At 41.8% G+C, this 25,716-nt stretch overlaps 1 protein-coding gene across 1 annotated transcript in view; it reads left to right on the forward strand.

Moving 5' to 3' along the window:
* Nucleotides 1-10,181: 10,181 nt before the first annotated feature.
* btaf1 (BTAF1 RNA polymerase II, B-TFIID transcription factor-associated) overlaps nucleotides 10,182-25,716 on the forward strand; it is a 57,776-nt gene continuing 42,241 nt past the window's right edge. Inside the window, exons 1-5 of the mRNA XM_060926235.1 lie at nucleotides 10,182-10,629; nucleotides 13,368-13,491; nucleotides 14,706-14,820; nucleotides 21,406-21,552; nucleotides 22,291-22,490. Of these exons, the coding sequence (XP_060782218.1) occupies nucleotides 10,616-10,629; nucleotides 13,368-13,491; nucleotides 14,706-14,820; nucleotides 21,406-21,552; nucleotides 22,291-22,490 (600 nt within the window). The 5' untranslated portion in view covers nucleotides 10,182-10,615. The remainder of the gene's footprint in view (nucleotides 10,630-13,367; nucleotides 13,492-14,705; nucleotides 14,821-21,405; nucleotides 21,553-22,290; nucleotides 22,491-25,716) is intronic.

Here is a 25,716-nt window from a genome sequence, read left to right on the forward strand (position 1 = left end):
CTTCTTTGGCTATATCATTAGTGCTGAAGGAGTGTGCATGGACTCCTCCAAGGTAGCAGCCATCACGTCCTGGCCTACACCCAAGTCTGTAAAGGAACTCCAACGATTCTTAAGCTTCACAAACTTTTATCACCGGTTCATTCGAGGTTTCAGCTCTCTAGCAGCTCCCCTAACAACACTGTTGAAGAAGGGCCCCAAGCACCTACAGTGGAACTCTGCGGCTGAGGAAACCTTCGGTCGACTTAAGCTTGCATTCACCTTGGCCCCCATACTTCAACACCCTGACCCCACTAAGCCTTTTATCGTGGAAGTAGACGCATCTGACACCAGGGTAGGGGCCATCCTGTCACAACACTTTGGGGAGAAACTGAAGCTACACACCGTAGCCTTTTTTTCTAAAAAATTTACTTCAGCAGAAAGGAATTATGATGTGGGGAACAGAGAGCTCCTCGCTATGAAATTAGCCCTCGAAGAATGGCGGCATTGGTTAGAGGGAGCCACGCACCCCTTCGTCATCCTCATGGACCACAAGAACCTTGAGTATCTCCGAAAGCCCAAGAGGCTAAACCCCAGGCAGGCCAGGTGGGCATTATTCTTCACCAGGTTCCCCAGTGCTTCCTACCTTGGGCAGAGTATGCACAAAACTCACTCAAACACTCAGCCACCCAGCTAACACCGTTTCAGTGCATACTCGGCTACCAGCCGCCCTTGTTTCCCTGGGATGACGCACCCAGCCAAGTACAGGCCATTGACGACTGATTTCAACAAAGTCAAACCATCTGGGAGGAGGTCCACCAGCATCTGGAAGCAGTCAGCGCCAAGTACAAGGAGTATGCAGATAAACATAGAGATGAGACTCCTGACTTCCTCCCCAGTGACAGGGTGTGGGTAGCCACAAAGAACGTGAGAGAAACGAACACCTGTAAGAAGCTACAGCCATGCTACATCGGGCCCTTCAAGGTCTTGCACCAAATAAACGACATGTCATACCGTCTTGAACTCCCACCTCACTGTCGAATATCCCCTACGTTCCACATTTCACACCTTAAACCTGCTATCCTGGGGCCACTTGCCCAAACTTTTGCATACCACTGTATGAACTTGTGTGTGTGTTTTGTTTTTTCTTCTTCCCTTTTTTCTATCTATTTTGACTTGTGTATTTATTACGTCCTATGGGATATGGTTGTAAAGTTTGACTGTCAAAAAAGACACAAAGTATTTCTCATTGTATATGCTCTTCTGTAAATGTTCTGGTTACCAATAAAAAATAAATAAATAAGCTAGTGGACTAATAAAACTGTTTTAACTAGTTTTATATGAAACTGTCATGAATATTTTCCATAAAACGTGTTTGCAAATAATCCCATATTATTTTTTAAAAAGCAAATTAAAAATAAGCGCTGGTAAAATCCATCTGTCTTATGTAAATAATCAGGTCTTAAAAAATCAGGTCGATGCATTTCTGTTAATTACGGAGCTCTGCTCCACACATGTGAAGAGCTCCACTATAAACAAGTATTCTCTCACCTTTCTCTGTCTCAAAATTACTAAGACAATATAATGTGTAAAACATTATATATTAAATTTGTTTGAAATTATTATAAATCATTACTTATAGCAATTATGTTTGCTATATAAAACAAGTTTTAACATTACTTTCAAAATATTGTAAAACATCACACAGAAACAAATGGAGAGAACATGAAAGATTTTGCTTAAGTAATCACATGGATTATAAAGGAGTAAACTGACCCAAAATTACATTAAAAATAAAATTGTACACATATTTATACACAGAAAAGTTGGTGTAGTGCATTAATATAAGTGTTTAGTTCAACAATGTGTACATAACATATTTTTAATGGTCAAAAATTGTCACCAAAGACTTCATACTTAATTATTTTATATAAGTGCTAATGATTAGCATTTCCGGGGTGGCATGGTGGTGTAGTGGTTAGCGCTGTCGCCTCACAGCAAGAAGGTCCGGGTTCGAGCCCCGTGGCCGGCGAGGGCCTTTCTGTGCGGAGTTTGCATGTTCTCCCCGTGTCCGCGTGGGTTTCCTCCGGGTGCTCCGGTTTCCCCCACAGTCCAAAGACATGCAGGTTAGGTTGGCTGGTGACTCTAAATTGACCGTAGGTGTGAATGTGAGTGTGAATGGTTGTCTGTGTCTATGTGTCAGCCCTGTGATGACCTGGCGACTTGTCCAGGGTGTACCCCGCCTTTCGCCCGTAGTCAGCTGGGATAGGCTCCAGCTTGCCTGCGACCCTGTAGAAGGATAAAGTGGCTAGAGATAATGAGAATGGGATGGGATTAGCATTTCCACCTAACAGCTAGCTAACTGCTTTACTTACCACTGCTTTGGTGCACATTTTGAAAAAGCTGTTCACATTGCGAAATAGATTTAGGAGGTTGCATGTAGGTTGGCTCATTAATAAAGCTAAGATAAATGTTTTAGTTTATCCATTCAAGGCTAGATAATATCCATCCATCCATTATTCGTAACCACTTATCCTGTTCTATAGGGCAGCAGGCAAGTTGGAGCCTGTCCCAGCTGACTATGGGTGAGAGGCGTGGTACACCCTTGACAAGTCACCAGGTCATCGCAGGGCTAACATATAGAGACAAACAACCATTCACACCTACAGTCAATTTAAAGCCACCGATTAGCCTAACCTGCATGTCTTTGGACTGTAGGGGAAACCAGAGCACCTGGAGGAAACCCACACGGACACGGAGAAAACATGAAAACTCCACACAGAAAGGCCCTCGTTGGCCGCTGGGCTCAAACCCAGAACCTTCTTGCTCTGAGGTGACAGTGCTAACCACTACACCACCGTGCCATCCACGTTTTAGTTTATTTTAAGTGTTTTAGCATTATGCTAAATAGCAACCTTGCTAAGCAGTGAAGTAAGTTAACTAACACCCAAGTTAATTTGAATTAGTCATTTTCTTCTATCTATCTATCTATCTATCTATCTATCTATCTATCTATCTATCTACAACCCCGATTCCAAAAAAGTTGGGACAAAGTGCGAATTGTAAATAAAAATGGAATGCAATAATTTACAAATCTCAAAAACTGATATTGTATTCACAATAGAACATGGACAACATATCAAATTTTGAAAGTGAGACATTTTGAAATTTCATGCCAAATATTGGCTCATTTGAAATTTCATGACAGCAACACATCTCAAAAAAGTTGGGACAGGGGCAATAAGAGGCTGGAAAAGTTAAAGGTACAAAAAAGGAACAGCTGGAGGACCAAATTGCAACTCATTAGGTCAATTGGCAATAGGTCATTAACATGACTGGGTATAAAAAGAGCATCTTGGAGTGGCAGCGACTCTCAGAAGTAAAGGCCAAGTTTACATTAGACCGTATCTGTCTCGTTTTCTTCGCGGATGCACTGTCCGTTTACATTAAAACGCCTGGAAACGCCGGGAAACGGGAATCCACCAGGGTCCACGTATTCAATCTAGATCGTGTCTGGTCCGGTGCTGTGTAAACATTCAGAATACGCGGATACGCTGTGCTGAGCTCTAGCTGGCGTCATCATTGGACAACGTCACTGTGACATCCACCTTCCTGATTCGCTGGCGTTGGTCATGTGACGCAACTGCTGAAAAACGGCGCGGACTTCCGCCTTGTATCACCTTTCATTAAAGAGTATAAAAGTATGAAAATACTGCAAATACTGATGCAAATACTGCCCATTGTGTAGTTATGATTGTCTTTAGGCTTGCCATCCTTCCACTTGCAAGTGGTAAGTGATACGCGCTGGGATCACACACACAGCGGCTCAGTCCCGAATCATTGCTTGTGCACTTCACTTGCGCGTGCTGTGAGCTGCGCAGGGCCGGAGTGCGCACCCTCCAGAGGCCACTCGCTGTTCAGGGTGGAGTGATTTGGAGCGCAGGATGCCTGCGGAGCTGAGCGTATCCGTGTATTGGTGTTGCTGTGTGCACGCAAATCGTGTATTGGTGTTGCTGTGTGCACACTAATCGTTTTAAAAACGTTAATCTGATGATCCGCTGATACGGTCTAATGTAAACCCCACCAAAGATGGGAAGAGGATCACCAACCCCCCTAATTCTGCGCCAACAAATAGTGGAGCAATATCAGAAAGGAGTTCAACAGTGTAAAATTGCAAAGAGTTTGAACATATCATCATCTACAGTGCATAATATCATCAAAAGATTCAGAGAATCTGGAAGAATCTCTGTGCGTAAGGGTCAAGGCCGGAAAACCATACTGGGTGCCCGTGATCTTCGGGCCCTTAGACGGCACTGCATCACATACAGGCATGCTTCTGTATTGGAAATCACAAAATGGGCTCAGGAATATTTCCAGAGAACATTATCTGTGAACACAGTTCACTGTGCCATCCGCCGTTGCCAGCTAAAACTCTATAGTTCAAAGAAGAAGCCGTATCTAAACATGATCCAGAAGTGCAGACGTCTTCTCTGGGCCAAGGCTCATTTAAAATGGACTGTGGCAAAGTGGAAAACTGTTCTGTGGTCAGACGAATCAAAATTTGAAGTTCTTTATGGAAATCAGGGACACCGTGTCATTCGGACTAAAGAGGAGAAGGATGACCCAAGTTGTTATCAGCGCTCAGTTCAGAAGCCTGCATCTCTGATGGTATGGGGTTGCATTAGTGGCATGGGCAGCTTACACATCTGGAAAGACACCATCAATGCTGAAAGGTATATGCAGATTCTAGAGCAACATATGCTCCCATCCAGATGACGTCTCTTTCAGGGAAGACCTTGCATTTTCCAACATGACAATGCCAAACCACATACTGCATCAATTACAGCATCATGGTTGCGTATAAGAAGGGTCCGGGTACTGAACTGGCCAGCCTGCAGTCCAGATCTTTCACCCATAGAAAACATTTGGTGCATCATAAAACGGAAGATACGACAAAAAAGACCTAAGACAGTTGAGCAACTAGAATCCTACATTACACAAGAATGGGTTAACATTCCTGTCCCTAAACTTGAGCAACTTGTCTCCTCAGTCCCCAGACGTTTACAGACTGTTGTAAAGAGAAAAGGGGATGTCTCACAGTGGTAAACATGGCCTTGTCCCAACTTTTTTGAGATGTGTTGTTGTCATCATAAAATTTAAAATCACCTAATTTTTCTCTTTAAATGATACATTTTCTCAGTTTAAACATTTGATATGTCATCTATGTTCTATTCTGAATAAAATATGGAATTTTGAAACTTCCATATCATTGCATTCCATTTTTATTTACAATTTGTACTTTGTCCCAACTTTTTTGGAATCGGGGTTCTATCTATCTATCTATCTATCTATCTATCTATCTATCTATCTATCTATCTATCTATCTATCTATCTATCTATCTATCTATCTGTTGAGAGAAGTATTGCTTGGCACCCTGCAAGAGAATGGAAAAGATTATTCAAAATCTGATGTGATGTAAAATTTGCACAACAGAAAATTCCTTTAGAAGTAGTAGATTTGCAACCTGAAACTAAACAGTAATACCTTCTGATACAATTCATTGCATTTCTTAGAAAATTATTAACTCCTAATTAACTTGCAGGGCTGGGGTTATGAAACAGCTATTCCAACATTTTACCCACTCTGGAAGCCTGATTATCTCTTTCAAAGCATTACAGAAATGTAAAAATCAACATGCACCAAACACCAAAACATGAGTTATATTTAATTTCTCCTATTACAAACTACCTATCACTAGGCAAACATTCCAATAAAACAGATGGCAAATCTGTCTTTAGTTCTTTCTGATGTCATGTACTGTCAGTCTGTTAAATGGGCTTATGCTAATTTAGTGGATCAGCAGCTTCAAGTTAAGATTGCAGATTAAAATTAGATATACTGTAGGGTGATACAGTTCCCCAGAACATCTGGTTATATGGAAAAATGAAACTTTTTCATTTTCATGTAACAGTCATATATGAGTCAGACCTGACTGTTACCACAGAGGAAAGAGTAGACATAGACTATTGCTGTGGTTTCAAAGTAGGTCAGTAGTGGTCTGGGACGTATATTCATGTAATCGGTGATTTTATTATTATATTTTGTATAATGATTGTGTAACCCCTTTTTAGTGTCTTCCCTATACTGAAGTCACACTCGTAGACTAACAGGATCCTGGGTTTCCAGTGGTTGATGGGGAATTTACTGGTCTTCCTGTCTATCATTTACAATTGGGGAACTCACCATTAAACCAAGAACAGTAGGCCTATGTATTAAATACATAACTTGCGCAGTGCCTCCACTGAAGAAATACTGTACTAGTAACCCTGACATACACTATGTAAATCTTCAGAAATTAGATATAACAGAAGTAAAGGCAACACCACTCTTTCAATGAAATATAACAAATAGGTGACATTTATTTTACCTTGCACCCACCTGAAATTAAATCTAAGAATGAATGAACTGAAATTAGTGTATGGGTGTGTAAAATGTATGTGAATGTATGCCAATATGAAATAAAATAAACTCCTATGTCACTCTGTTACCTTTGACACCCTCATGAACATAAAAGATACCCCTAGCCACCTCTGTAACCCTTATGAGAGGAATGACGATTCAAAAAAAAGAAAAGAATAGCCTACACTTTACAAAATAGGTCAGTTAGTGAAAGTGCAATACAGTGTCCATCAAAATCTACTTTATGCCTATAGGCATAAAGTCTCCAAAATACCATGCGGTTTAATCAGTCAATGAACAACAAGCTTGCAAAAAAACGTTGGGGCCCATTACATTGGTGCACATGATGGAAAAAAAATAAATAAATATATATATATATATATATATATATATATATATATATATATATATATATATATATATAATCCACAACGCAACATCCAATGCCGAACGAAAGCCGACGTAAGGAAACTGATGTTCACTACACTGTCACAGTGGTTGAGGGGTGAAAAGGCAGTTGAGCCAGTTACTCACGAACAGTTCAGAAGGCGTAGTGAGCAGCCGATGGCCGAGGAGGCTTTCTCCGTGTAGCAGCGGGCAGTCCAGTTGACAAAGAGTCTTTACAGAGCGAGCCTTTCTTCCAAAGTGACTTCGCTAGCTTGACCAACAGTTTGTGCACTCAGTTCGATGTGTTATTGCAATAAAGAGAGCTCTGAGCTTAACTCAGCTGGCCTTTAGGCTACTATTATACTTCCGAACTCGGTAATATGCAGCTAGGAAAAGAAACGCCGAAATCATGAGCTGTCTAGCACATTTTCGAACAAACGTAAACACACTCGGGACCTTATCACTGCATATACTTAGTAACGTTTGGGCTAGTAGCTTATTAGCTATACTCGGTCTTTTAAATGTCAAATAACTCTCAATTCAAAGCTTTTGCTCCTTCAGCTCTCGGCCCTGCATCCAACCACTTCGTAGCCCAAATGCATTCTCACCTCTTGCATCTGCGTATTCAGTAGCTGCAGATTCTCCATCCCCTGTCCCAAATTCTAATTGGCCCAATTCATACCACCACTTCCAAACCTACACAGGATCGGTTACACCATAAACATTTTAGCACGAAACATACATAATGTCCAAATGAAAAACATTGCATTGTGGTACTTGCAGTCCTCATCAATAATGAAATGTAATAAACTATATTATCATCTTACATTTGTAAATACCTTAATGAAACACGAGGCTACTATTTTAGTAGGACCTTACAATTGTAAGGGGGTGGAGATCACTATAATGCACTATTAAATTGTAATAGTTGCTATTTAGTTATTATTTAGTTATTACAGTTATAAGCCAGGCAGCACAGTGGCACATTGGGTATTATTACTGCCTCACAGCTCCCTGGTCCATGGTTCAATCCAGAGCTCGGGTTACTGTCTTTGTGGAGTTTCCTGTATGTTCTCTGTGTGTCCATGTAGGTTTCCTCAGGGTTCTGTAGTTTCCTTCCACTTCCCAAAAACATACCAATAGGTGGATTGGCTGCAGTAAATTGCCCCAGGTGTAAATGAGAATGTGAATGGTGTGCTACGATGGACTAGCATCCCATTCATGTATTCCTCCCTTGTACAGGTCCAACACAACTCTGACCATGATGGTGCAGTAGTTGAAAATGAATGAATGAGTTATAAGCCAGATTGACTAGACACTTGAGATTGAGTCTAAAGCTACTTATAGAATCAGAATCAGAATGAGAATTAATTTGAATGCAAGTAAAATACTGCCAGTTTAAAATCTAGTCAAGGTTGCGGTGAAGCCTGTCCCAGGAGCAGTGGGTGTGAGTTGTGCCTAATATTCGATTGGTAGAATTATGATCATTTAAAAAACCATAAAACTATGGTGGCACAGTGGTGCAATGGTTAGCACTGTCACCTCACAGCAAGAAGGTTCCGGGTTCAAACCTCACAGCCAATGGGGGTCTTTCTGTGTGGAGTTTGCATGTTCTCCCCATATCTGCATGGGTTTCCTCTGGGCCCTCTGGTTTCCCCCACAGTCCAAAGATATATAGATTAGGTAAAACAACCCCCCCCCCCCACCCACCCACCCACACACTGGGGTGCAAGCCAGTGCATACTTAGTGCTGGTCCCAAGCACAGATAGATTGGTGAGGGTTGCCTCAGGAAGGGCATCCGGTAGAACCTATGCCTAATCAAATATATGGAAAAGATCCGCTGTGGTGACCCCTAATAGGAGCAGCCAAAAGAAGATGAAGAACAAAACATAAAACTAATATTTTGCTCTGATTATAAAGAGGGGCGGCACAGTGGTGTAGTGGTTAACACCGTTGCTTCACAGCAAGAAGGTCCTGGGTTCGAGCCCAGTGGCCGATGGGGGCCTTTCTGTGTGGAGTTTGCATGTTCTCCCCGTGTCCGCGTGGGTTTCCTCCGGGTGCTCCGGTTTCCCCACAGTCCAAAGACATGCAGGTTAGGCTAATTGGTGGCTCTAAATTGACCGTAGGTGTGAATGTGAGTGTGAATGGTTGTTTGTGTCTATGTGTCAGATGACCTGGCGACTTGTCCAGGGTGTACCCCGTCTCTCGCCCATAGTCAGCTGGGATAGGCTCCAGCTTGCCTGCAACCCTGTAGAACAGGATAAGTGGCTACAGAGAATGGATGGATGGATGGATGGATGGATGGATGGATGGATGATTATAAAGAAGTCTGTGGATGATTTTTTTTTAACTGGGAGGGATATGAAGCTGCCTTGAGCCTTTTTAATGACATGAAAACGCATAATCATGTCAAATGGTCGACATTTGCCATAACGTAATCATTGCCCTGCTGAAAATCCAACTTTGTCTGATCAGCTACCACCTGTGTAAAACACCACAGGCTCTTCAAGCTGGTAGACCATGTTTTCTAGCTGATAAGTCGTTTTCTAGCATTGTTATTACTTGGGCGGCATGGTAGTGTAGTGGTTAGCGCTGTCGCCTCACAGCAAGAAGGTCCGGGTTCGAGCCCCGTGGCCGGCGAGGGCCTTTCTGTGCGGAGTTTGCATGTTGTCCGCGTTGGTTTCCTCCGGGTGCTCCGGTTTCCCCCACAGTCCAAGACATGCAGGTTAGGTTAACTGGTGACTCTAAATTGAATGTGAATGGTTGTCTGTGTCTATGTCTATGTGTCAGCCCTGTGATGACCTGGTGACTTGTCCAGGGTGTACCCCGCCTCTCGCCCGTAGTCAGCTGGGATAGGCTCCAGCTCGCCTGCGACCCTGTAGAAGGATAAAGCGGCTAGAGATAATGAGATGAGATGAGTATTTGGTATTTTCTACTTGTCTTACTGTCATATTAAAAAGCTGTTGTAGTAGTAGTTTGGAAAAATTTCTCTTTCTACCAGTTGGTAAAGGGGGGTCTAACGTTTTGACTAGCTTGGCCTGTGTTTTGTCAACTGGTACTGTAGCTGTTCAGCCTAAGCTGTCTTTTTTAACAAGGTGCTTACTGTAGTTATTCAGGTGTCTGCTTCTGGTATTTGTTTGTTTTTAGCAAACGAACTTTTCAACAGAAATGTGTTCCACTGCTAGTACATCAGAAAGAGTGTCATATAATTGCTCTAGACTGTTGAGAAAAGGAATCCCATATCCTGTCAAGGAGGGTTTTTTTGTCGAGCCGCGTGCTTCCTCTAGACATCTGCGCTCTGATTGGTCAACCGAAGGACATGTAACCAATCAGGTCGCGGCTACTGCGGAGGAAGGAATAAATACAAGATGGCTCCTCATATAAAATCAGCCTCCCGGCTTCTCTTTTGTGACCAACAAAATTACTTTTCTTTGCTTATTCGCGTGAAATATCTTTTTGGGAGAAGTGCCGAGGGTTAAATTGATGTCTGTGGTGTGACGTGTTTGTGTGTAAGAAGGGAATATTTAAGGAAAACCGGGGCGCTTCTTTTTAGGCTAGTGTGAAGTGGCTCCACCATCGACACTGTTTTTTCGGATGGTGTTCAACGATATCGGGCCTTTCTACACATAGCACGCGCTGGCTAAGTATCGCGCTACACCGGTGTGTTAGTGGGTTGGTTGGCTAATCCGCTCCTGAGCAATTAATGGTGACTGTCCGTTATTCTGCACACCTCCAACGGACCATACTTGTATTAGGGAAAGATACACTTTTTTAAAAAAAATTTTTTCACCATGGCTGTCTCAAGGTGAGTTCATTTTTCCTTCTTCTTCTTTTTTTTATTTAAGGAAATAGTTTGAAAGTGCGGCAGCCAGGCTAACCCCTAGCTAGCAACCTAGCTTTCCTTCCACTGCTAGCCGCGATGAGCCTGTACTACTACTACTACTATTGCAGTTAGCCTCTTAGCTGGGAGGCCACATTTTTCGTACCTTTTCAAGTGGATATAAAATCATGAGCGGTTGCTTAAAAAAAGCGAGGAAGGTGTGTTAAGTTTTGTCGTAAAACGAAGTTTTATTTTTTTTAAAAAAACCGCTGCCGTCGGTGTTTGCTGGAGTGTTTTATTGTTGTGCTGTGAAAGTTTTCAGACTAGAGGCCTCGTAATGTTGGGATATGATGCTAGTGATGACCGGTACGTTAATCATCTTAGTACAGTATGTCGGCATGAACAAGTTGGACGATAAAGCTGTAAAAGTTGCGCTCTTGTTTACGTGACTGTCTGTCTGGGTGTTTAGTCGTGCCCTCTGTTATTTTGAAGGTAAGATTAGCTCCATCTTATCGCAGGTGATTAGTCGATGAAACCTCACTCCGGTTTATTAAAGTGTGATCGGGAGTGTGTGGCTTTACTGTGGCGGAAATCCGTCTGTGTGATTTTCACTAAATGCCTGCACATCTCTGCTGCGTGCCCAATTATTTGGCCAGATCTTGGTAAAGTGTAGGCAGGGAAGCTGCATCATCTCGTCTATTTTTATACACCGTGATGATACAATGCACGCCAACCCACCACTTTCTACCGCGTCTCAACAGTAAGGTGACACAAATGGTCTGGAAAGCGTTCACTGAATCAGTGAGAGATGCTGAGAACACGGTCTGCTGTCCTTGACAGGCTGGAAATGCCAGTCTGCTATGAAGGAATGTCTCAGGAGGAGGATGATGAAGAAAAATCCTATGTTTTGCTGTATTCCACAAGTATCTCCTGAAGTTTGCTTGTTGTGTCTATGGCCCATTTTCGTGCACTTTACGACGCACCAAACTGCAGATTTGTTGATGTACATTTTTATTACATTGCTGGCATTTAGCAGGTGCTTTTGCTTTGAGTTTGTGCAACTTGCTCAAGGGCACTTCAGCTGGTCCAGGGACTCAAACCGGCAACCTTTTGGTCCCAAAGCTGCTTCTCTAACCATTAGGTCACGGCATCTCCGTTTACATCTAAAGCACTTCTTACATTTAGATCTAAAGCACTGTTTGAATATCTGAATTTACAGACTTTTATAAATGTATCAGTTCAAAGGGAAAAAAAATGCAAAAGGTGTGGATATTATTATAGATTTGGGTTTTCTGTAATCAAAGCTCCAAATGTGTTGTATTTAGACGTTCTTATTTTCTGCACTTATTTTATTTATTTATCCTTTATTTTACCAGGAATGTACCATTGAGATACATTATCTCTTCTTACAGGGAGTCCTGGCCAGGGTGGCAGCAAATAAAAAGCTTCAATATACATAGAACATGCAATATTAACACACAGGCATTCCAAAAAATGAAAATAAAACAAACACAGACTAAGTACATAGACATTCCAGATGTTATGGACAAGAAAAAATAAAAAATGAATTCAAGATATAAGGGTTAAAAATTATGAAAAACAATGGCACTGTTGTGTGAGAACTGAGTTTAAAAGATTTTTAAAGACATGTAGGGAGTCCAAATTTAAAGTATTTTGTCATGTATTCCACTCATGTGCTGCGTATGAACTAAAGGCAGATTTGCCCAGTTCTGTTTGTGTAGGTGGAGACTGGAGGAGTTTTACTGACGAACGTGTACGAATGCATATTCGTGTACTGTATATGATCTTTAAACATCAGCAAAATCACTGAGCATGGAGAACAGGGCGAGATCTGGAAAGGGTGGTAAACCTGTAAAAATTTATTTTCATGCTTTGTTGATCTGTTATTTTAGAAAAAGCCTCAGTGCCTGTAATGGGTGAAATGTTGTTGTATACCAAAGTCAAAAAAACGTCCTCCTCTCAGATGTCTACAAACATCACATTTGTCACCGTGCCACTACAAGCTGATTTTGTTTACCCCCTTCTGTATGAATAAACATGGCCTTAGTGAATTGAGCTGCTGATTAGCGTGTTATAAAATGTACTCTTGCTCATCCAAGCCCTTTTTCTTCGAGCTGAACTCTCACCTGATGGGATGTTTACCAGTGTTTGTTTGTTTCCGGAGTTGATTGTAACATGTTCTACTCTTGATGTGGCGTGCTTTTTAAAAAAAAAAAAAAAGTGCCACTTTCTTGCAGTTGCATTGCTTTGCTTTAGGCGAAGTGCTTGATCGGATGGAGAGGGATTCCTTTGAAAGCAGGTGCACTGAAACAGCGAAAGTGATGTGGTTATGGTAGCCCAGTTTTCACACACTGCATATCAGCTGTAGTTTTTCAGTGTTTGTGAGTAAGTACTTGTAGCCATGCTGAATACCTCCTATTCTTTTAGTTAACATTTGTGAAAGGTCAGTGAAGCTAGCAAGTTGGACAGATGTTTACTTTGTGTTCCTGCTGATAAGTGAACCAATTAGTAATTGACAGGTGGGGCTGATCTCAAAGCTGGTTTGGTTACTTAACACTGAAATGGCAGTATTTACTCTGCTCCAAATTAAATGTCAAAGTACTGTACTGTATCATTTTAACATCAGGCATTTCATGAGTTGTTCAGTGATCAGTGCTGTGGGTAAATTCCCCCCCCCTTTTTTTTTCTTCCCTGCATTTCAGGCTTGAGCGTTTGTTCATCTTGTTGGACACCGGTACAACTCCTGTGACGAGGAAAGCTGCTGCTCAACAGCTGGGAGATGTGGTTAAGCTCCATCCGCATGAGCTAAATAATCTATTATCGAAGGTGAATGTTCACTTCCTTTTTTAACATCCTGCATATTCTGTAATGCAGCTCTTGAGGGGAATTTATTTTTTTAAACTTGCCAACTCTGTTTTAGTTATGTAATTCATGAATGTGGAACAGAAGGGAAATGTAAATGGTTTATCAGTAATCTAAAGGTTACAGCATTATTTGAATTCATTATAGTTGGGGCCTTTACACACTGGATAAGACTTGAAATTGTGATGTGGAATTTTTGCATGGAAAGTATGCACACAGTCTGATGCAAAATTTTTAATGTTGTGTACTGTTTCATGCTGGTTTCACACTGGTTTTGTGCCGCAATTATCAGTAGTGTCCTGAGTGAATGAGGGAGTCATCTAGCAGTGACAGACAATAATGGTTATAGACATGCTCTCAAGAAAGGGAGAGTCTTGGGTATGGATAACGGTAGGAAAGTTTTATAATCCTTGTTGGAGTTGAAGCTGAAAAAGGATGTTGGACAGCAAGAAAGAAAGCAGTGCTCATGGTGTGTTCATGGCTTAAATATGGGGTTTTATTCCTGTCTGGGTCCAACAAGAAATCGAGAGAGAAAGGGAGCACAAATCTGTGAGCAGATCATCTGCGAGCGCACAAGGCAGTCTGAATGTGAGCAGGGGTTATGTGTGAGAGAGGGAGGGGTGGAAACATTGCAAAATCTGAATGTGAAATGAATAAGTACTGCTGTCAAATTGAAGGATCATGCACACCATTAAAGATGGGAATAAACTGTTGTAGAAATATAGCAGCTCGGCTCCTGGACGTGAGTAACGTCAGCGCATAGCAGAGGCTCACTGCTCCATTTGAGCCGGTTTTGTCGGCTGTCTCCTAATGTCACTACGTGATGTCTGTTCCGTACAACATGATTGGTTGATTCCTTTATTCCCAATGCAAAAGCTCAGAAAAATCTACCTCTGTCCAAAAAGTCACTTTTTCACGATGTAATATTTGTGGTGTGTGTGAAAGTACTCATTAAACAGTTAAAGAAATATTGATGTGTGACTTAATTGCACAAGAAAATCTCTCCTGGTATGTAAAAGACTTTACACAGAGCAGTTTGTGTTTTCTATAAAATGCGCAGAAGTGGACTTGACATATTGCATGTCTAGGTACAATGCAGTGGGGCCTGAATTAAACCCCTGGTTTAATTCAGGGGCTTATGAATATGGTTTTAATTTGTCTTCCTCTCTCTTTGTAAGGTTTTAATATATTTGAGGAGTCCCAACTGGGACACACGAATTGCAGCTGGTCAGGCAGTGGAGGCCATAGTGAAAAATATTCCTGAATGGAACCCAGCTCCCAAGCCAAAGGAAGGTAATAAATACAGCCTCATGTATTTCTCTGTGGGCTAGCTGCTTCAGAGTGACACAAATTGACTATACCATATAAACCAGAGCATCACTGATTATAGCTGATTTTTATGTAAATACTTGCAGCTCTACAGTTGGTATGCATCCTAGTTAACATGCCAGAGAAATTTCTTCCACTCAGCAGAATTCTTTGCAAAAATATGTAAAGCTAAATACAAAGATGCATGTTAAACACTGACATTTAGAGGTTTACGTTTCCCCTACTTTAAGAACCATTATCAAGACCTGTGTAATGAATTCATCTCATCTCATCTCATTATCTCTAGCCGCTTTATCCTTCTACAGGGTCGCAGGCAAGCTGGAGCCCATCCCAGCTGACTACGGGCGAAAGGCGGGGTACACCCTAGACAAGTCGCCAGGTCATCACAGGGCTGACACATAGACACAGACAACCATTCACACTCACATTCACACCTACGGTCAATTTAGAGTCACCAGTTAACCTAACCTGCATGTCTTTGGACTGTGGGGGAAACCGGAGCACCCGGAGGAAACCCACGCGGACACGGGGAGAACATGCAAACTCCACACAGAAAGGCCCTCGCCGGCCCCAGGGCTCGAACCCAGGACCTGTGTAATGAATTTAAAAAAAAAAAAAAAATGGCACGGGATGGAATGCGCATCACTGATGTGATTTGGAAAAGGATACCTTTGGGGGAAAAATTATTCATGTTAAATTTGGGCACAAAATCAGCTGAAATATTTATGGGGAAAGTTTCACTCTGAGAGTGAAACTCTAGTGTGAAACAGTGAGAGTGAAGTGAGTTTACTTAACCAGAACTCCATGTACAGTTTATCAGCAATGAGTCACTATCTTTAATCCGACATGAATGTACCACTCCAAATCAGAAAAAATTGGGAAGGTATGGCAATGGTTGAAAAACCTCATGTCCGAGCATCCCAGACAACAAGTCTATGTAAGGGCGAGTAAAACTTTAATGGTAATCGTCTGATTGGATGACAAGTTAGTGCTGGCAACCTAAGCAACACAGGTGCTAAGAGAGCAGGGAACCAGTCTTAAGTAGCTCATGTCGTTTCACGGGAAATACATAATTTTATTCATGTCTATATAAAAGTACAAAATATTTTGAGGAAACCATTAAAATTTCCTTGTTTTTGGTTATAATTTGTCGAAATGGGCATGTGTTTGAGTGTACTGGAAAAGCTCAGCTCAGAGAGGGGTCCACGTAATTGTACCAGTTGGCTAAGGGCGACGAGGGTCAAGGACGTGCTAGCAGTGCGGTTGAAGCGGGCAGGTGTCAAACTTTTTTTTTTTTTTTTAATATCACGATTGGAGTTAATAATAAACCATATCACGGAGTGTTCCTTACCTCTAACCTGTGTGGTTTTGTTTTTGATGCTTTCATATATTTCGTAATATTTTTATTTTCTAAATATTTATCAACATACCACCATTGTGGCATAGGAACCTGTGATTGGTGGACAGCCAACAAAGGGTGTCTCCTATTGGTTGTAAGTCATGACATAAAAAAAATCGTAAACGCATAACAGAACCTGCTCATTGGCTGTTCACATACTGAAGCCAAGCGGAGATGTCCGGCGTCAGTTGCTGTTGTCCGAAGAAAACTACAGCTAAATGTTCTACTATCGGATTACTTGGACAATCTTGGTCAGAAAGAAGCAAAGGATAGATGTACACGGAAAATAGTTTATTAGTGGTTATGATCCATACCAAATTCCTCGAAACGACTGGAGTGATGGTGCAGATTTGTGGCCCAGCTACATGTTGGAATATACCGTCTTTTTCCCAAAAAGTCCTGACACAGAAGAACAGTTTAAAAAAAAAAAAAAAAACCTACAGAAGCAAAAAAACCCCTTCTTTGTGTCAAGACTTTTTTCCCAACATCAGCTTTTGGGAACAGAATGTTGCCAAAGCATTTACTCTCAAAGGGCTCTGACCTAAACTGTGGACTAGCTGGTATCCCTGCGCCGCCCCCCCCCCCCCCCCCCCCCCCCCCAAAATGTCTCATCAACCCCAAGGACATGTAGTTACACAGCTATCTGCACTCTATGACTTATACAGTGATGCTTATTATTGTTAAAACAATATCTGAAGTGTTATTTGTAAAATAACAAAATATCTTGCCCTAGACTTAAACAATATTGCAAGATTTTATCTAATAGTAGTCAGTACAATAATTGCAAACCCTAACAATCAACACACTTCAGTTGTAGCTATAGTCATATAGTAGCTATAATCATTCTTGTAGTAATAATTTCAATAAATGGTTAATGTTTAGTTGCCTTTTATTCCTATTTCCCATTTGGGTAATTTCAGGCCTGCAACACATTCTGAAGAAAGTTGGGACTGGGGCAATTTAGGGTTAGTGATGAGGTAAAACAATTAAATGATTTGAAACTGGTGATTTGTAATCATGATTTGGTACAAAATCAGTATCCAGTAAAGGCCTAGTCTTTGATGTGTAAAGATGGGCTGAGGATCTCTGGTTTGTCAACAAATGCATGAGAGAATTATTGAAATGTTTAAAAGCAGTGTTCCTCAAAGAAAGATATGAAGGGATTTGGATATTTCACCCTCTACAGTGCATAAGATCATTAAAGAATTCAAGGAATCTGGAGGAATTCCGGTGTGTAAAGGGCAAGGGCCCAAGCCTAAGCTGTCGTCAGTCCATCAGGAACCGTCATTATCTATAGACCCCTTTCACATGACGTCACCGCGCCGCGAGATTTTGTTAGGCGCCATATTGGAAGACCAAGTACATGCACTCACAATATAAAACAAAGCACGAGCAAGAGTAAAGTGACACAATGGATGATAATTCTGGTTATGTGAGTGCATTACCAGCTGCAGAAAGGGCACGGTATGTGGAGAAACTGGCTGTGATTGATGGGTTTGACCCATATGATAAGACTCGGGGCAAGGGAGAATGGAAACATAAGGAGGACCTGACACCAATTCTGCCATCTGTTTGCTACCCAGACATTGTAAACTATTTGTTGTTTACACCCAGTGCCTACACTCAGTGTTCGAACTATGCCGATATTTTCGGGGGGCCCCTTTTTTTCCCTTGGGGGGGCGCTTGCGCTTGTCTCGGAGCGCGGTTCTCCAAACACATGAGAAGCCTTGCGCTTGTCTCGGAGCGCGGATCTCCAAACACATGAGAAGCCTATCTTACGCACATATCACGCGGACTCCACACCTCCACACACGCATCGCGTCTGAAGTCATAACTCATCAGGGGAAATCGTGCCCGCATTGGCATGTTCAAAAAACAACCTCGCGTCAACAATGATGCCACACGCAAGAAAAAAAAAGTCAGGCTACTCAACAACCAACCTGGCAGCAGCGAGCAAGCCCCAAACCATCCTAAATTATTATTATTAAATTGTAGAAGTCTGGGAGGCTTGCTCCTCATCCAGTTATCAACTTGGGGCCAATTTAGCATGTTTTAAATCTGAATTTCTTGCGTTTGCTTACCTCAGTGTCCGCAGATCATTCACAGACTTATCCATTATATCCACAGTTTTTTGCCAAGTCTCACACAGGTTTCTTTCAAGTCTACTGTTGGGCCAATAAATCATAAATAAAACAGCTCAGATTTGTTTAAGTCGTTTGCCACTCCACTTTATTCTCGTGGGTTCACATACTGCTGCTGTTATTTCCCCCTAATCATGAGTTTGTTGGTCTTCCAAAATGGCGCAGGGTCTGTTTACTTCCGGTTTCGGGTGACGTCAGTGAAAGGGGTCTATAGCTGATGGATAAATACATAAAGGCACTGCCTAAAAGCAGAGCTCCTGATGAGTATATGAGCAAAATATTTGCAAGTGCACAAACTCGACCTGGATAATATTAATAATATTATTATAGCATATGTTGTTGAATTGTGTAGTGTTTTGCATGAATAAATTGCTGCACTGTCTTGATAGTGGTACCAGTAATGAGTTGCATCACAGTTACAAATGCATATTTATTCTTATCTTTGACACTGCATGGCATGTGCCAGAAACCACAACGTGGCATTTATTATGGTATGACTCTGCCAGTGCTTTCACTTTACGTCATTACTATATAGTTACAATCGAATATTATCAGATGTAAGAACTAATTATCAATCTGCAGTAGCTTCAGATTATCTAAAACTCAGGAAAGATGCTTATTGCTATTGAACGATACAGTAACTAGGTTTGCATGAGTGTGCAGTGTAAAATCATTCATGTTTAAAAAAAAAAAAAAACCTTGCAAAGATGTGTTGCCCACCATGGGGGTTTGATTTATTATAGTTACTTCTGTAAAATGTATTGGTAAATAATCCCACTTTATTATTTTTTTTAAAAAGCAAATAAGCACTGGATAAAACCCATCTGTCTTATGTAAATAAAGAGACAAATTTTATTGTCTGGGTGTCGAGTGTTTTGAAATGCATTACCTTGCATTTACAGTTAGGTTCCCTTTGGTGGTACACGTTCATACTTATGAACGTCATATGGTCACAAAAGCCATCAAAAATCTGGTCAGTGCATTACCATATTCTCTTAAATATGGAGTTCTGCACCATGTGCTTCATGCATGGGGAGCTCTGCTATGACCGCATGGGGAGCTCTGCTATGACCACATGGGCTCAGGATTATTTTGGCAAACCTTTTGTCATGTGCTACAATACAGAGTTGCATCCACAAATGGCAGTTAAAACTTTACTGCGCAAAAAAGAAGCCTTATGTTAACTGTGCAGAAGTGTGAACTTCTCTGGGCTCTGAGGCACCTGGGGTGGACCATCACCTGGTGGAAATGCGTATTGTGGTTAGATGATGCAGTCTCATCTCATTCTCTCTCTAGCCGCTTTATCCTGTTCTATAGGGTCGCAGGCAAGCTGGAGCCTATCCCAGCTGACTACGGGTGAGAGGCGGGGTACACCCTGGACAAGTCGCCAGGTCATCACAGGGCTGACACATAGACACAGACAACCATTCACACTCACATTCACACCTACGGTCAATTTAGGCCAAGTTTACATTAGACCGTATCGGTCTCGTTTTCTTCGCGGATGCACTGTCCGTTCACATTAAAACGCCGGGAAACGGGAATCCGCCAGAGCCCACGTATTCAATCCAGTTCGTGTCTGGTCCGGTGCTGTGTAAACATTGAGGATACGCTGTGCTGAGCTCTAGCTGACGTCATTGGACAACGTCACTGTGACATCCACCTTCCTGATTCACTGGCGTTGGGATCACACACACAGCGGCTCAGTCCCGAATCACTGCTCGTGCGCTTCACTCGCGCGCTCTGTGAGCTGCGCAGGGCTGGAGTGCGCACCCTCCAGAGGGCACTCGCTGTTCAGGGCGGAGTGATTTGGAGCGCAGGAGGAAGCGCTGAGCCGCACTGAGGTTTATTTACACATTTCAACCTCCTTCAGGCGCTTAAACTCAGTGAGAACATGAACATCACAGCCAGGTGTGTTTATCTGCTGGAGAAGGTGTTCGCTTGCCATCCTTCCACTTGCAAGTGGTGAGTGACTTGCATATGCCCGATTATGCACTGGGATCATGTGACATGCTGTCTAATTAGTCATGTGATTAGCGTATCCGTGTATTGGCGTTGCTGTGTGCACGCGAATCGTTTTAAAAACGTTAATCTGATGATCCCCTGATTCGAAATAATGTAAACAGGGCCTTAGAGTCACCAGTTAACCTAACCTGCATGTCTTTGGACTGTGGGGGGAAACCGGAGCACCCAGAGGAAACCCACGCGGACACGGGGAGAACATGCAAACTCCACACAGAAAGGCCCTCGCCGGCCCCGGGGCTTGAACCCGGACCTTCTTGCTGTGAGGCGACAGCGCTAACCACTACACCACCGTGCCGCCCCAGATGATGCAGTATTCCAAGTAATTTTTTTGGACATGGTTCTGGACCAAAGGTGAAGAGTGGTCCAGACTACCAGCAACACATTCAAAAACCAGGGTCTGTCGTTGTATGGGGTTGTCAGTGCCTTTGGCAAATCTAACTTGCACTCCTGTGATGGCAGCATTAATGCAGAAAAGTGCATAGAGATTTTGGAGCAGCATGTGCTGCCTTCAAGACAACATTTTCCAGGGATGCCCATGCATGTTTTAACAAGATGATGCAAAACTGCATGACTATGAAAGGAGAGGGTGCCTGCCCCCTCTGTCCCCAGTTGAGAATGTGGCAAATTTTGAAATGGAAAAAATGACTGACTACTTTGTACTGTTGCACACATTAAGACCTGTTTTGTCTCATTCTTTCAGCAAACACCTGAAATTTTTATTTTGGGGGGAGGGAACAAAATTCATGAGGTAAAACATTAAATATGCTGTTGTATTGTTTGAGTGCTATACAGGTCAACGATTATTTACAAATTTTCAGTTTATTTCAGCATGCTTTCCCAGCTTTTTCTGATTTTGGGTTTGTATGCGTGTCAGGGATCACGTTTTAGGAAAGGTTGAAACTGTTTTCTTCAGACAAAATCAGGAAATGTTTTCATGCATTTTACAAGCTGCCCCTCACCTAAAGTGTATTCTGTCCTGTTTAGAGTCCTGTGCAGAAGACATGTCTCCTGAGGACGGCTCTTCAGACAGACTAAGTTTCTACAGGTTTGACATTTCCCGTTTGCTCAGGCATGGAGCATCGCTGCTTGGGTCTGCTGGTGCGGAGTTTGAAGTACAGGATGATAAGTCAGGTAGGTTATACAAAAGTGTGTGCATAGTAATAATGAGCCACTAAACCATACTACAACTTTTTTTTTTTTTTTTTTTTTTGTGTATGGTGTACACCATGCCAGAAATTGTTTGGACTTTAAGGTTTGTGTATTCTGCTGAAATGGTGAGTTAGCATAAATATATAACTTCAGTTTTTTTTTTTTTTTTTTTTCCTTCCCTCTTCTAGCCTGGCAAGCCAGACTAAATGTGAATATTTACTCGTATTTTGCCACTCTTGGGCAAAAATATTTTTGGCCACTAGGCGGGTGGGTCTAGTTTACTAGGCTATCCCTCTTCCCCTTTGTATGTGTATTTTAATGTACCTCAGTAAAACTTTGCAAATCTGATGGCTTCCTTTTGGGTTCTTTTGCATTTGGTTGGAGCATGAAGTAAACAAGTTTCTTGTGTCAACAATGCAGTGAATTTGTTTGCCATTTGACTGCTTTGTCCTTCAATGGCTATGCATTGTCAAAACATCAACTGGTGGTTTTTTTTTTTTTTTTTCTCTTGTACTTGCTTGAATGATGCATATTGAATCAGTGTATTCGTTCATTGGATTAGGTTTCAGGTTTTTTTTTTTTTTTAATATAATATGTATGCATCTTCTCCTTGTTTTAAACTGCTAATGTTCATTTCTTCTGTTGCAAGTATTGTACAAGCACAGACTTGTTACCCATAGCAATTTGTAGGATGTTATTCTGTTTTCGTATGCTAAACAGCTGAGGTAGACCCCAAGGAACGTCTGGCCCGACAGAGGAAGCTTTTGCAGAAGAAGCTTGGTCTGGATATGGGTGCTGCTATAGGCATGGATACGGATGAACTGTTTAATGATGAAGACTTGGACTACACCTGTACCTCCAATGTAAATAGATCACAGACCGGAAAGGGAGCGGTGTTCCAAAGCTTCCGCAGCCATACAGTAAGACTGAATTACTTTTCACAATTGAATAGACAAACAAAATAGGTGTTATTACAACCCTATTTCCGAAAAGGTTGGGAAGCTGCGTAAATTATAAATAAGAGCAGAATAATGACTGCAAATTGTGGAAACCCTTCACTTTCTAGTGAAGACACTAGAAAGACAATATATCAAATGTTGAAACGTGCTTTTTTTAAAATATGCTCATTGGAATTTGATGCCAGCAACACCTTCCTGATACAGGATTTCAGCTGCTCAGTCCCCCCCCCCCCCCCCCCCCCCCCAAATAATGTGCAAAATCTTTTTAATGGGTCTATAGAGATCTTGCAGTCACGTGACCGGAAAGTACACAACCGCCATCTTGTCGGTCAAAAACACCGCTGAATACTGCTGCACTCGTGTACAGAATGGATCAATTTCAACCGACGGACTACACGGCTCATTCTTCTAATGAACAGATAACTAGATATATGTCTAAAATAAACGATCTACAGATTTGTGACCCTTATGGCTTACCGGACGGAGTTTTCACGACCGGATTTTGAACTGTCAGCGGAATACCCGGACGTGTATAATTACCTCATTAACTTTCCCTTGCTGTTCAGTGGTGAAGCACTGCGTGCCTATAAATCTCTGGACAGTTATCTTTACAGAAATTCAGGATTTGTCAGTGACTCAGATGTGGCATCTTGTAAACAAGAATCCTCATTGGATGGGTAAGTCACTTAAGTATTGAGTATAGCACTGACCAGCCGATTATAGAATAAGGTAATTCCAAATCGTCCGTCTTGTTTACATGGCTCTGGCGTTGGAGAGGTAGAGGCTTGGCAGTGGAGATTTGAGTGGCTGTTTTCTGAGCTTAGTCAACAGGCCGGCTCTGCAGCCTCGCTTTTGCTTCCGCTCCTGGCACCGCCTCCTTCGCTTTGCTTCCGATAACGATCCACGGAGACCCCGCTGGTCTCGCTATCTCGTCCGGAATGTTTTTTTTTTTTTTTTTTTTTCTCGTCCGGAATGTTGTGCATGCGATGGAAATCGCTACAAACCGTCATTTTCTGCTGGAAACCAATGTCCAGTAAGTCCATACGGTTGTAGTGGATATTGAAGTCCGGTACAGACGAACAACATGCAAAAATACACACAAAAAACATAAACGTGCACAGGTAGGGAGAGCTTGTAGCCGCAGCCATTGTAGTAGAATTGTATATAGTACGGTTTTTCAGAAGAAAAGGTAGAAGTAAAAGCAGAAGTAGAACCAGAAGTAGAAGGCGGAATATGGCGTTTGACCGACAAGATGGCGTCTGTCAATCTGGATCGGCTGTGACGTCACATGCAAGTGGTCCATACTGCAGGCAGGCCAGTTTAGCACCCAGACTCTTACAATGGAGTCATGTGGTTTGGTAGTGTCTTGCTGAAATGGGCAAGGCCTTCCCTGAAAGATGTCATCTGGATGGCAGCATGTCACTCCAAAACCTCCTATATATATCATTCAGCATTAATGATGCTTTCCCAGATGTGCAAGCTACCCATGCCATGTGCACTAGTGCACACCTATACCATCACAGATGCTGGATTTTGAACTGTGTGCTGATGAGGCCAAAAAAAAAAGCAAGTGTGTTTCGGGTAACATGAAATACTAAAATAGGGTCGGTAGGCAAGAAAGTGGTGTGGGTTTTTTTTTTTTTTTTTTTAAATTAACACAAGTAAACATCTTACAAAATAGTATTTTGGCACAGAATCCTTTATACCACACATCATGAAATAAGTGTTTTAAATCTTTAAACGAATAAAAAAACTTAAATTTTGTGACTAGTCACTAATTAAACTATACTGAGACATTCAGCATTTTAAATCAATGCGTTTCCTTGTGTCTCTACACGCTCAGGGATTGGCACTGATTCAAGTTCTACACACTGAAACCGTATCGATTGGATATCAGGAAAAACACTTAATGTATCAAATACTGTCATATCGAGATCATCGATATCATAAAAATCACGATCGGGTGTGCTGGATTCACATTGACACTGTGCTGAAGCCTTCACTCGGACATAAGATGTAATGTTGTCAGTTGGTCCGTGGAAAGCATTAAATAATTGAAAGTTTTTGATAAATCGATCAATGCTAGTTTTCTCAGACCTGATGATGGGTGTGAACATCTGCCAACAGTAATACACAAAACGTGTTGACAAGTTTGTGAACTGTCAGTGGCCGCCATGATGTTAGTTTATCAGATGACTCATGCGATCAACGTGAATATCGTGAGAGTTCGAGTTATGATGTTCTGCGCGAGATGGCTGCGCCCATGTTTATGCAGGGGGGCTGATAGTAGTGGTGAAACATTTTTATCGTTTCTTTCACAACTTGAATGCGTTGAAACAAAGAATTATGACAAACTAATGCTGCTTACACTAAAATATCGAGGGAAATTTGTAATAACTTTACGATCGGCAGTTTCGACGCGGAAATTCTTGATCGGTCGGGTTACCGGAAAAACACACCTTTTTTTTTTTTTTTTTTTTTATTTGGCCTAAGCCAGATGCTCCCTCTCCTCTTTAACCCAGAGGAGATGACTTCCAAGGTTTCCTAAAAGAAATTCAAATTTCGACTCGTCCGATCACAGTATAGATTACCATTTTGCCTCAGTCCATTGTAAATGAGCTCTTGTCCAAAGAAGCTGGTGGTGTTTTTGGGTATTGTTTATATGTAGCTTTTAACTTGCATTTGTGGATGCAGTAAAGAACTGTATTCACAGACAGTGGTTTTCAGAAGTGTTCCTGAGCCCATGCAGCAATATCCACTGGAGAATCGTGTCTAATTTTAATGCCGTGTCTTCTGAGGGCCTGAAGTCCAAAGGCATCCAGTGTTGGTTTTTGGCCTTGTCCCTTATATACAGAGTTCTCCAGTGTGGTGTTTTTTTTTTTTTTTTTTTTTTCCTTTCCCTATTTATTTATTTATTTATTTATTTATTTTTTAAAGATGCGTCATAGATGGTGTGAGCCCCAAATTCTTTGCGATTTTCCATTGAGTAATATTCTTAAGTGTGTGTGTGTGTTTTTGTTTTTTCTTTTCTTCTTCCCCCTTCCTCCCCCCATGCAGTCTTTGAGAGTGGTGAACCTTCCCCATCTTTCCTTCTGAGAGACTTTGCCTCTCTGGGATGCTCTTTTTATTGCCAAGCATGTTACTGACCTGTTGCCAATTAACCTAATTAGTTGTGAGATGTTCTACA

This window comes from Neoarius graeffei, chromosome 7 (genome assembly GCF_027579695.1).
Source record: "Neoarius graeffei isolate fNeoGra1 chromosome 7, fNeoGra1.pri, whole genome shotgun sequence".
NCBI lineage: Eukaryota > Metazoa > Chordata > Actinopteri > Siluriformes > Ariidae > Neoarius > Neoarius graeffei.